The sequence below is a fragment of the Kogia breviceps genome, chromosome 19, assembly GCF_026419965.1.
Source record: "Kogia breviceps isolate mKogBre1 chromosome 19, mKogBre1 haplotype 1, whole genome shotgun sequence".
Classification (NCBI taxonomy): Eukaryota; Metazoa; Chordata; class Mammalia; order Artiodactyla; family Physeteridae; genus Kogia; species Kogia breviceps.
In genome coordinates, this window is record NC_081328.1 from 25,671,683 (window position 1) to 25,684,296 (window position 12,614).

A 12,614-nucleotide genomic window follows, 5' to 3' on the forward strand; every position below is an offset into this window, starting at 1 on the left:
AGTCCGCTGCTGGCACCTCCTATACGCCAAACCCAACCGGAAACCCCAGGACAAAAGACTCTGTGGTTGCAGTTCATCTAGGTCAGCCTGTTAGTGCAAAAGGCCAGGTGAAGGAGGGGAGAGAATGGGTTTAGAAGTGAAAATGGAGACTACATATTTGGCACAGAGCTTTATTTGTATCATTTCATTTAATCCTGGCAACCCAGTGAGATAAGTGCTAGGGCCATCCCCACATTGCAGATGGACAAACTGAGGCTGGAGAGGTAAAGCAATAGTATTGGAAGGGTTTTGATTGGAACCAGACCCCGATCCAGACCCAGACCCAGACCCGAACCTCTTAGCCTCTCCACCACACCGCCCTGGCAAACAGGCAGGCAAGAAGATGGCAACGTGGGTTTCCTTCAGTGAGCTGCTTACACGGAACAGTTGAATAAGCAAAGCTGTATGCTGAGAAGTCTTTGTTCCTTATTTACAAGCCTCCACACTGCCTTCCTGTTCCTCCCAATGACTATTGTTCTGGCCAAAGATTCCTCAGAAAGGGAAGACAGGGCAGGGTTCAGCCCCAGACTCACAAACGTGTCCAGCTAGCTGCTGGGGAATCCTTGTTGGATCCCATAAGGAGCCCTCCTGGCATCCACCCCTTCCCCAGCTGCCCCGGAGACTCCACGCCCAGGACACAGGGTGCATTTTGATGAGTTAAATGAAAACAACGATAATCAAAACAATTTTAAACTGCATGAGTCCTGGGGGAAAGAAAAAACATTTCAGGAAAATAGGACACCTCATAATTCATTCCTTTGCACAGTCATTAAATTGAAAAAAAAAAGTTATATTTAAAATAGAATGTAGACTTCCTAGGTGTTTTTTCTTGAAACTTAAAAACTCAGAAGTTCTAGACTGGACTGTCTGTTAAAGCTTCATTAATACCGTAGGAGGTTTTTCATGATTTAGGATTTTTATATCTATACATGCCAGAATAATCTTATATTACCACATATGACTACTCTCGCCCAAGGTGAAATGCCACTTCTCTGATCAATGGTCTGCAGCTTTGGATTACCCATATGTGTTTATGTGGACTGTTCCATGCACACTTTGCAGTGATTCCCATCCCATGATCCCAGCACCAAGGCTTATTTCAGGGCAATATCGACAACATACATCCTACAAATTAAAAGTCATTATTAAAAAAAATTAATTAATTAATTTCTTTTGAGCTGTGGTGGGTCTTTGTTTCTGTATGAGGGCTTTCTCTAGTTGTGGCAAGCGGGGCCCACTCTTCATCACAGTGCGCAGGCCTCTCTTGTTGCGGAGCACGGGCTCCAGATGCACAGGCTCAGTAGTTGTGGCTCACGGGCCTAGTTGCTCTGCGGCATGTGGGATCTTCCCAGACCAGGGCTCGAACCCGTGTCCCCTGCATTAGCAGGCAGATTCTCAAGCACTGTGCCGCCAGGGAATCCCCTAAAAGTCATTTTTATCTCTTCTGGGGGGAAACATAAAGTTCACATGCCAATATGTGAGCCAAGACACATGGCACCTCCACTAAAAAATCTGATGTGGCCCAATTAAGTCCCTACTGTCAGAGCGCGGTCACTGCTAAACAGAGTAACCATGCCAGGAGAAGTCCAGAGAGGTATGGGGTCACAGGGAATCTGAGAAGGCTGCCTGGAGGAAGAAGCATCTAAGCTGAGGGCTGAAAAGTCAGATAGGAGTGAGACAGGAAAAAGAGAAGGCACAGAGGTGTTCCAGGCAGAGAAAATAGCATGAGATCAGAGAGCAGAGCAAGTGTAGCCAATCCAGGGAAAGATGGAGCGCAAAGTGTTGATGGTGGGAGAAGAGGAAATGGGTGAGCCTGGATCATCGGGAGCCCCACGAAACACTTAAGGAACTGGAATTTCTTCTGAGCCCAGTGGAAGCCATTCAAGTATTTTAAGTGAGGAAACAACATGGGTAGATTTTAAAAAATGTCACTTTGCAACAGGATAAAGAGATAGACAAACAAAACAAAACAAACAACACGGATTTTTCACTCTCTTCTTTATAACTTTTTATTTTTACATAATTTCAAAACAGTGATATGTATCACTGTTGTGATAAAAAAAAACCAATAAAGCCATTTTCATTTTTCATGTTTTAAAAACCTACCCTGGCAAAAGACCTGAACAGATACTTCACCAAAGAAGAACACAGATCACAAACAAGCATATGAAAAGATGCTCCATATCATATGTCATTGGGGAAATGCAAATTAAAACAGCAATGAGATACCACTACACACCTATTGGAATGGCCCAAATCCGGAACACTGACATGATCAAATACTGGCGAGGATGTGGAGCAACAGGAACTCATTCACTGCTAGTGGGAATGCAACATGGTGCAGCCACTTTCAAAGAGAGCCTGACAATTTCTTACAAAACTAAGCGTCCTCTTACCGTATGACCCAGCAATCATGCTCCCTAGTATTTACCCAGATGAGTTGAAAACTTATGTTCTACACAACAACCTGCACACAGACGTTTCTAGTAGCTTTATTCATTATTGTCAAAACTTGGAAGCAACCAAGATGCCCTTCAGTAGGTAAACGGATAGATAAACTGTGGTGCGTCCAGACAGTGGAACGTCATTTAACACTAAAAAGAAATGAGCTATCAAGCCATGAAAAGTCGTGGAAGAAACTTAAATGCGTTTTACTAAGTGAAAGAAACTAATCTGAAAAGGCTACAATTCCAATGATATGATATTCTGGAAAAGGCAGACCTATGGAGACAGTAAAAAGATCAGTCATTGCAAGGGTTAGAGGGGAGGAGGGGATGAATAGGCAGAGCACAGAGGATTGTAAGGCAGTGAAAATATTCTGTATGATACTATAATGATGGATACATTACACATTTGTCCAAACCCATAGGATATGCAACACCAAGAGTGACCCCAAGGTAAACTATAGACTTTGGGTGATGACGCTGTGTCAACATAGGTTCATCTCTTGTAACAGATGCACCACTCTGGGGCAAGATGTTGATAATGGGGGAGATTGTGTGTTTGTGGGGACAGGGGGTATATGGGAAATAGCTGTACTTTCTGCTCCATTTTGCTGTGAACCTGAAAGTGCTCTGAAAGATAAAGTCTATTAAAAAGAAAAAAGGAAAAAAACCCCACCCTGGCTGTGGGGTGGAATGTAGAGGAAGGAGGTAAGACGAGAGACAGGGAGAGCCCTCCAGATGCAGTGGCAGGAATCTAGCAGGAGGGTGGGGACTGAGACTGGGCAGGGGTAATGTGGATGGGGAGATGGGATCCAAGAGCATCCATGGGATTTAGGGGTTGCTTGGCTGGTGGGAGTGGAGAGTGGGGAAGAGGAGGGAGCCCAGGAGCAGGCTGGAACTCTGCTTTACCAGCCATGTGGGGTCACGGCCAGACGCGTGGAGAACTACTGCTGGTGGTCTGGGCAGTGCCCATGGACCACTTCTCTGTTTGCATCAGGGGATGGAGAGGCAAGGTATGGAGGGAAAGAAGAGAATTTGTAAGTGATTAAGACAAGAGAAGTAACACTTCACTCTTAACTTAAGAAGCATCTTATTGATTTATCATTTTTCTGGGGTATCATTTATATGGGATAATGCAATGAGAAACAGTACACAGGAAACTCACAGCCTGAACTGGCTTTGTTGAAGATCAAGCCACGTTGGGAAGAGAAGGTTTACCCTGAACCTGGAAGTGACACTCCTGTTGAGCGAGGGCAGAGCAAGAGCAAACTGAGGGAGAGGAGGGGGAGAGACAATAACTGCATGCAAAGGAACAATTGCTCCTCCTCCAGCTGGATTGGTGTATTCAGTGGTCGATGATCAACGGATGCACAGCCCAAGAAGCCAGCTCCTTTGCAGCAAACATCGGTAACAGCTATCCTTTACACTCTTTACTTGCTTCTAAGGGCAACAGCACACCCCTCATACGCCGCCATCCTGGTACAGCTGCTGGTTTTCTCCACCCTGTCCCCCCCCCATCCATCCTCCACCTGGCTCTGCCCGGCTCCGGAGGTGGACCCCTAGAAACTGCATTGCCTGGATCCCTGGCCGGCTGGCTTCTGCATGGGCTTGGCAGGAGATAGAGAGCAAGAGGAGAGAGAGGATGGGGTATTTGTGTTCTGCTCTTTCCCTGCTTTACAGAGGCTGAGCCCTTCCCCTGGGCCCTGCAGGTCTAGGCCTGGCCATGGGGCTTTTCTCTATTGCTCGTCCCTGGGTACTGGAACGTGCTTTGGTGGTTCCCTTAACCCTGTTTACACGGCTGTGAATGGTTCCTTCATTAAAGTTCCTTTAGGTGAACCATCTGAAGGAGAAACTGTGGTTCTAGAGAAGCTCAGAGGCCAACAAAGCTCTGTTGTCAGTGACAACCATGGACTAGGGCAGGAGGGGGCCCTCTCTGCTGTTGTGAAGAATGGCGGGAGGTGGTAGATCCCACGAGGAGGTGTCCGCACTTGTTGGTTACAGTGACATTATCCAGAGCCACAGATCAAGCCCAAGGGGTAGTTGGTCATCACCTTTTCCCTCCTTGCAGGAAGGCGCGCTGGCGAAGGCCCCTGAAGAGCTGTGGCCCTTTCAGGGCTGCATTTGGGCGGATCAGTCTGTTAGCTTGGAGCAGAAATGGCGGGGGGATGTGGGACGTGGTGTGGGCGGAACGGGAGGTAGAGTGACGGATGGAGGGGTGAGGAAGCTGGGGCAGCCTGGGTGGCAACGGTGGAGACCCGACCTGCAGAAGTGGCAGAGATGGAGGGGGTCATCTGAGAACTCTTCTGGGGGTAGGCTCGGCATCCTCACGTTCAGTCTGAGGGAGACATGAGGGTCCACGTCTGCCTCGGGTTCCTGAGTCGATGGAGAGGCTGGACACAGAGATGGGCAGCACCGAACAATCAGCCGCTCTCTGTTGTGGACACACCAACGCATAGAGCCAGTTACATTTCATAGACGTGGACTCATACAACACGTGGTCCTTTGTGACTGGCCTTTTTCACGTAACATAATGTTTTCGAGGTTCATCTGGGTTGTGGCACGCATCGCTCCTCGTAATGGCCATATAGTATTCCCCTTGTGTGGGGATATTACATTTTATTTATCCATTCATCTGCTGATGGACATTTGGGTTGTTTCCACTTTGGGGCTATGATGAATAATGCTGCTGGGAACAGCTGTGTACACGTTTCTGTGTGAACATATGCTTTCGCTTCTCTCGTATACACAATTGCGGGGTCAAATGGTTACTCTGTTTAGCATATTAAGGAACTGCCAGGCTGTTTTTACAAAATGCCCCTTCATCCCTAGTAACTTTTTTTTGGCTTTAAAGTTTATTCTGTTTGATAATAGTCTAGCAACTCCAGCTTTCTCACAGTTATCCCTTGGCTTTTAAAAAAGATGATTTTATCACAAATGTGTGCTACCATAAATCAATATATTATTTAGTTATGCATGTTTTGAGCTTTATTAAAATGGTGTCACACTATAAACACTGTCTTCTTGGACTTGCTCTTTCCGACTCATCTAGGTTGTTGTGTGTAGCTATTATTAACTTTTTTCATTGCTGTATAATATTCCACGTTGTGACCATACCATAATTTATTTATCCATCCTCCTGTCAATGGATATTTAACATGTTTCCAGAATTTTGCTACTACAAATTTATTGCTGCTGTGAACATTCGTATCTGCTCTTATTCTCAAAGTGAACAGCAGCATTCGCATCTGGGAACTTGTTAGAAATGCAAATTCTGGAGCCCTAACCCAGACTCACTGAATCAGAAACTCTGAAGCTGGGGCCCCAGCAATCTGTAGGTTTTAACATGTCTTCTGGGTGATTCTGATGTCTGATGAAATTTGAGAATCATTGCTCTAGGATATAAACAAGAGTGAAATTTCTGGATTGCAGGCAACCGATTGTTTTCCAAAGTGGTTGTTCCATGTAACTCTCCATCAGCAGTGTCTATGAGTTCCCATGGATACACACCCTCTCAGCACTTAGGGTTGGTGGCGGTTTCTCCTCCCTGGCTTTGCTGCCCTGTCTCAGAACCACAGCTGTACCCCGCACATGGGCAGCTCGACCATCAACCGTGAATAAAAGCTTCTCTTCGATGTGGGTTTGTTTTGACAGGAGTACATGCACCATCTGCTCCGCCTTGAACGCCGTGCTGAGGAACAGTTCCTGGAGCACTGGCTGAACCCACACTGCAAGCCCCACTGCGACAGGAACATAGTCTATCCTGTGTAAGCAGCTCGGGACCAGCCCCCGGTATGTTCCTTCTCCCAAGCCTTCTGTTTCAGGGAGATGGCGGTGGGCAGTGCAGGCATGGCTCAGGGGCCTTCGAGAGCATGGTGTTAGGGGAACCAGCGGGTGAGCTGGTTATGCGTTGGGGAATGGGAAGAGCAAGGCAGGAGAGGTTGGTGGGAGCCAGGTTGAGAGGACCACAGGGGACGCGCACGGGGGCCTGACTCCTGCTGAGTCACCAAGAGATCCCAAGTACGGGAAGGATGTGACCCTATTTGCCATCCAGAAAGGCTCCCTCTCGGATACAAATCTGGAGAGACATGGCTTGTTGAGACTTGGGTCTCTCCAGGTGGGGTCAGCATCCATGGGCTTGACTGGTGACATCCATCACAACCGTCACCATTGTCACCAGGATCAGCAACTTCTTTACTGCCTCCCCACAGCCTTCCAGACTGGGACTCTGCCCAGCCTGTCCCATCTACCCTCTTCTTCTGGCTTTGCCCTTTCAGTCCCCCTGACCTGCATGGTTCAGCGTTCCCAACTCAGCCCACCTCTGCACCTCTGTTCCTACGAGAGGCTGTTTGCTGCTTCGCTCACAGTGTGTCTGTGTCCATCTCCTCGTCCCCTTTCCAATTCTTGCTAGATTACATAGCAAAATCCCTTCAGAGGTTAAGCCTAGTGAGTTTCATGTCTCCTCTGTGATTTGTATGTATTAAGCAGGACGGGATATAACTGGGTACTTGATCATTTGTTGTTAAGAGAAATCTTGTTTCCTTGCTCTTTATTTTGTGCTGCTGTGAATCGACACAGGAACACTCCCTTTAGAGGATTGCTCTTTGTAATTTTCAGGGTGCTATTGCATAAAATCTCTCATTTGATCCTCTTAACACTCCTGTGTCATTGCAGGGCGTGTGTTTTAACTCTGTTTTATAGGGGACCTAACTGAGCGTGATTAAGCTACTAAATCTTGCTGGGCAGTAGTTGGTATGTCTGACTTCTGACAACTCCAAATCCTGCAAGCTTTCCGCGGGCAGTACTGCTAGAACCTGTGTGTGTGTGTGTGTGTGTGTGTGTGTGTGTGTGTGTGTGTGTGTGTTGGGGATGGGGGCGGGCACGGTCCTTGTGAGGGACTTTAACAGACAGTGAGAGGAGCGTCTCCTAGGAATGGAACAGGAGTTCTGCTTTTGAGGCCTAGGGGCTGGGTTGACATCCTGCTCTGGTCCCCACTGCCTCTGGATCCCTGTTCTAGGTCAGAGCTTCTCCCACCCATGGCACCAGGGACCTTTTTCCTCCAGCACCAGAAGCCTGCTCTTGGCTTCTTTCAGAACACAGCACTGCGGAGTACTTAAGAGCTCAGACTCTGGAGTTGGGTGGACTTGGGTTTGGTGCTCTGTGTTCCTGCTCTGTGACTTTGGACAAGTCACCTGACCTCTCTGAGTCTCCAATTCTATATCTGTAAACTGGGGTAGTGATGATATCTACAGAGCCTGGAGCATAGTGACTGGCTCCATGAGCAGAGGCACTTGTCACCATGGTTCAGGCCAGGTGAGGGGAGAGGCTTCCGGGACGCTGGTGGTGGTGGGGCGGGGGTTGCTCCTGCCAGACAGAGGATTCCATGGAGGCCTCGCTCCAGGCAACATCCATTTCGACCAGGAAAACCAGGCCGTAGTGGCTGGAGGGATGGGTCAACTTGGAATTCGGAGTCAGATAGCATTCAGATTGTGACTCCATTTCGGAAAAGATTCCTAACTTCTGTCTTGGTTTCCTCACCTGTAACATGTAAGCGTTCCTCCCTCATAAAGCTGTTCTGAGCATCAAAAAAGTCAGTGCATGGAAAACAGCGCTGCCCTGGCACATGCTAGGAAGTGCTCAGGAAATGGCAGCTTGATAGCTGTTTCCTCCCCCTCCCCCCTTCTTCTTTTTTATCAACATCGTCATCACATTAACATTACTTTCTTGTTCTTTTCCAGCAAGCATTTTGATAAACAGCGGCCCGGATACTATTGAAACAAGATGAGGCTCCTTTCGTTTCTTTTTTCAGCTGTGGAATGGACATCTTCAGGCTTTGTAAATTGTGGGCACAGCACAGGTTGCCTTGGGGATTGATGGCAGATATTTATGCTGCTTCATTTGACTAACCTGCACAACTCATTAAAACCAGTCACTTAAACTATAGGCCCCCCCTCCGTCCCCCGCAATGGCCCTTCCTACCACTGTGGAAGGGTGAGCAGGAGAATATTTCCTGGGGCTGGTGGAGCTGGGACCTCCAGAACAGGAGAGGGCTCAGCGAGGACGCCTTGTTCAGCTAAATGAAGCACACCACTTGGGGCGGCTGGGGTTTTGGTCATTGCATTTTTTTTTTTTTTTTTTCCTCTCTCCTTTTCTGCTCTAATAAACACTGGTGTTAGGCCTGCTTTCCATGGTGTCTCCTTTCCTTTCCTACAAGAAGAGAAGCAGAGGTTTTTCTTCCTTGTTTATCTTTGTGACTCCAGGATCAGAAAATTTACTGTTCTTTGAATAGGTGAATGGATAAAAATATAAACACCCAGCAATTTTTCACAAGAGCCATCTCTTTTGGTAAAGAGATTATTTACCTAAGGCCAGCTCTGGAAATAGAGCCGTAACTTAGTACCGGCTCTACACCCTGGTCTTCTAGCCAGGGGGACACTTCTTGTGGAAAGTGGGTTGCAGCTTCTGTGCCCAGTGCCCCTCACCTGCCCACAAACCCCAGAATCAGAGGTTGGACTATCAAAGACCAACAAAGGCAGAAATTGGGAGGGCAAGGGTAAGTGGACCAGGTGGTCCTAGGGAGAATGTGATGACATCCTCAAAAAGGATAAGGAGAGATGCTCGTCCGCCCTGGGCTACAGAGGAGGGTCTGTGCCAGGGGAGCCGGGAGGGCTTGTCCACGAGAAAGTTACTGAGCTTCTCAACAATGATGATACTAACATTTATTTCATCTCTATTATGGGCTGAATCCTGCACTAAGATTTTTACATACAGCGCCTCATTTGATCACACTGTGGACAAAAAAATGTTGCCTGCTGTTTCAGTAAACAGTGAACGTTGCTGGCCCTCAAGCCATCAGCCACTGGACTGCCCGTGGACCCTGCGTCCTGAGGGGGATCCAGGATGGAGAAAAACAGGATACTGACCCTACATAGTGAAGATGCATATCTAAGGAATACTTTCAAGGAGCCCAGACTTACAACTTCCCAAACATCGAAAAGCACTAAAATCATTAACTTGAGATGTCTGGTTTTTTGTGATTAGCAGTAATCTTTCAATGTTCAGCTACCTGTGTGTTTGCTTTTTTTTTTCCCAGCAAAAACTCCTGTGTATAAGGCTCCTCCCTCACCTCTTCAGAGCAGTTCTCAGAGCTATCTGGGAGGCTGTCTCCCAGGCGACAGTCCTCAGTAAGGTCCCCGAATAAAACTTAAAATATTTAGGCAGTGCATTTTTCTTCAGTCGACAACACCTACTCTGTGTTTTTCCTCGGTCAACAATACCTACTCTGTGCAGTAGCTGTGGTTATTATGCCCATTTTATAGATGAGAAAACTGAGGTTTACAGAATTTAGGTAGTGCTTAGGTAGTGTTTTGTGCCTCGGCTGTAACGAATGACCAGAAACTTAGAACAACACACGTTTATTCTCTTACATTCTGGAGGTCAGAAGTCCAACCTGAGTCTCATGGTGCTAAAGTTGGAGTGTCAGCCTCTCTGCAGGCTCTCGGGGTGAATCTGTTTCTTTGCCTTTTCCAGCTTCTAGAGGCTGCCTGCCTCTCTCATCTTGTGTCTTCTTTCCTCCGTCTCCAAGGCCAGTAATAATGAGTTGAGTTCTTCTCACACCATATCATTCTGACCAGCTCTGCTGCCTTCCTCTTCCACTTTTAAGGACCTTTGTGATTACATTGAGCCCATTCAGATAACCCAGGACAACCTTCCTATCTTAAGGTTAGTTGATTAGTAACCTTGATTCCCTATTGCCACTCAAGGTAACATATTTACAGGTTCCAGGGATGAAGATGTGGACATCTTTAGGGGAGGTGTTATTCTGCCTACCATGGGCTACCAGACCTGGAATCTGACCCTAGGAAGCTCCTCACTACTCTGGTCCCCCCAGCCATTCTGCATCTCTGCCCTTAAACCCGAAATCCATCTGCCTTACGTGGTTAAGTCGTTTTCTCACCTGAGTTCCTTGAGTGCTCAGGATGTGACTTTAATGGGACACTACTGCACCTCCCATCTAGCAGGGGCATTGTTTGAGTGCCAGACCCATTCCATGGACTCTGAAATTTAATGCAGGGACTTGTATGGGGCGTAGTGGCAGACAGAACCGTCCTGCTCAGGCCACCACACCACCTGTGTCTCAGGGTGTTTTCCAAGAAGTAGGAGCTGCACATGTGTGTGGGGGACAGGATGCAAGGTAATGACACTGATAGGTTCCAAAGAAGAGCAGTAATGAAGCAGAATTAAAAATAAAGCAGACCCAAAGGGAGCCAGGGTCTCACATCCCAGCAGAGAAGGAGGGGCCTCCTTGAGTTTCTAGGAAACTTGGCCACAGCTCACATCTCAGGGGCAAACACTCCTTTTATGATGAGAGGGCATTCTTCTTCTATCAGATAGACCCTGATTTTCAACCTCCTCCTCTGGACACACATGCCGGCTGTGCTTACTTTACCTGGTGCACACTTTCCAGAGGCCGCAGACAAAGGGGCTAGAGCTCTGTGTTCACAGTGAGCTCACTCCAATGTCACCTCCCCCCCTCACAGCAGCTTCTCAGATGGAAGGTGAGTGAGAGAGAGGGCACCTCAGGACAAGCTTGACAGCAGCAGAAAACAGGCTTGGAGCCAGACTGCATTCCAATCCTGGCTCTACCAACTGACTAGCTGTGTGCCCTTGGGCAAATTGATTAACCTCTCTGGGCCTCAACTCCCTTATTTGTAAAATGGGAATAATAATAATAATACTTAGTTCAAAATGTTGTGATTATTCCTTTATTAAGTAGCACTCTGTAAAAGTAGCCATTACTACTTAAAAAATATTCTTGGGCATTATTTTATCAATCAAGATAAATTCTCACTCTCTATTTATATTTTAAAACTTCTTATTTAGAGAAGAGGTGGAGAGTGGTTGGGGGAATCCAGAGGGAATCCAGAATACAGAAGGGCTGTCTCCCTACTTGAGAAAGAGTTGCCATCTTTACATTATTGAAACTTCCTATCTCTGAACAAGGTCTGTCTCTCCATTTATTTAGGCCATTTTTTAGCGTCCATTGTTATAATTTTCTTTCTAAAGATTGTGTTCTGTGAGCATTATTCCTGGAGACCTTGCAGGACTCTTAAAATTATAATTGGAATTTTCTATTTATTTATTTATTTTTGGCTGTGTTGCGTCTTCATTGCTGTGTACAGGCTTTCTCTAGTTGTGGCCAGCAGGGGCTACTCTTAGTTGCAGTGCGTGGGCTTCTCATTGCAGTGTCTTCTCTTGTTGCAGAGAGTGGGCTTTAGGTATGCGGGCTTCAGTAGTTGCAGCACGCAGACCTTAGAGTGTGTGAGCTTCAGTAGTTGTGGGGCACAGGTTTAGTTGCTCCGCGACATGTGGGATCTTCCAGGACCAGGGCTTGAACCCGTGTCCCCTGCATTGGCAGGCGGATTCTTAACCACTGCGCCACCAGGGAAGTCCTGGAATTTTCTTAAAATTACATTTTCTAGGGGATTCCCTGGCAGTCCAGTGGTTAAGACTCTGCACTTTCACTGCTGAGGGTGCAGGTTCAATCCCTGGTCGGGGAACTAAGATCTTGCAAGCTGCCATGCAGAGCAGCCAAAAAAAATTAAAAAATAAATAAATTTAAAAATTACATATTCTAGTTGGTTATTCCACTGTGTATAGGAATAATATTGATTTTTATATATTGATTGTGTCCAGCTACCTTTCTGATATCTCTTATTAATTCTAATACTTTGGTGTTTTGAGAGGGTTACTGTGTATGACATTTGCTCCTCTCCCAAGTTTAGAACAAACTGAGAAGTAAATGCAGGAGTCAGATGGACAGAGGTACAAGCTATCACCTTTATTACTCATAAGGTTCTTTGGAAAATATGGGTTAAATCTGTGGCTACAATAGGCTCTTTAATACCCCCATTCTGAAACAGGAGGGAAGGAGGCAGGGCACAACATTTAAAAGAATGACATAGCCCGAGGACATGACATAAACTGGTTAGAACCAAATAGGTCCAAGATGGTGGAAGATTTGACTTCCAGCAGACCTTGAGCCTCATTATACGCTCAAGCCTCATTATACGTAATACATTAGCTTACGCTAAGTGACACACCGACCAGTGCGTTCTGAGGCCAACCATCAGA

General features: G+C 46.8%; 1 protein-coding gene across 1 annotated transcript in view; it reads left to right on the forward strand.

The window, feature by feature from the left end:
* C19H17orf67 (chromosome 19 C17orf67 homolog) overlaps positions 1–8,666 on the forward strand; it is a 35,002-nt gene extending 26,336 nt beyond the window's left edge. The window contains exons 4-5 of the mRNA XM_067021530.1: positions 6,135–6,272; positions 8,219–8,666. Of these exons, the coding sequence (XP_066877631.1) occupies positions 6,135–6,251 (117 nt within the window). The 3' untranslated portion in view covers positions 6,252–6,272; positions 8,219–8,666. The remainder of the gene's footprint in view (positions 1–6,134; positions 6,273–8,218) is intronic.
* The last annotated feature ends 3,948 nt before the right edge of the window (positions 8,667–12,614 follow it).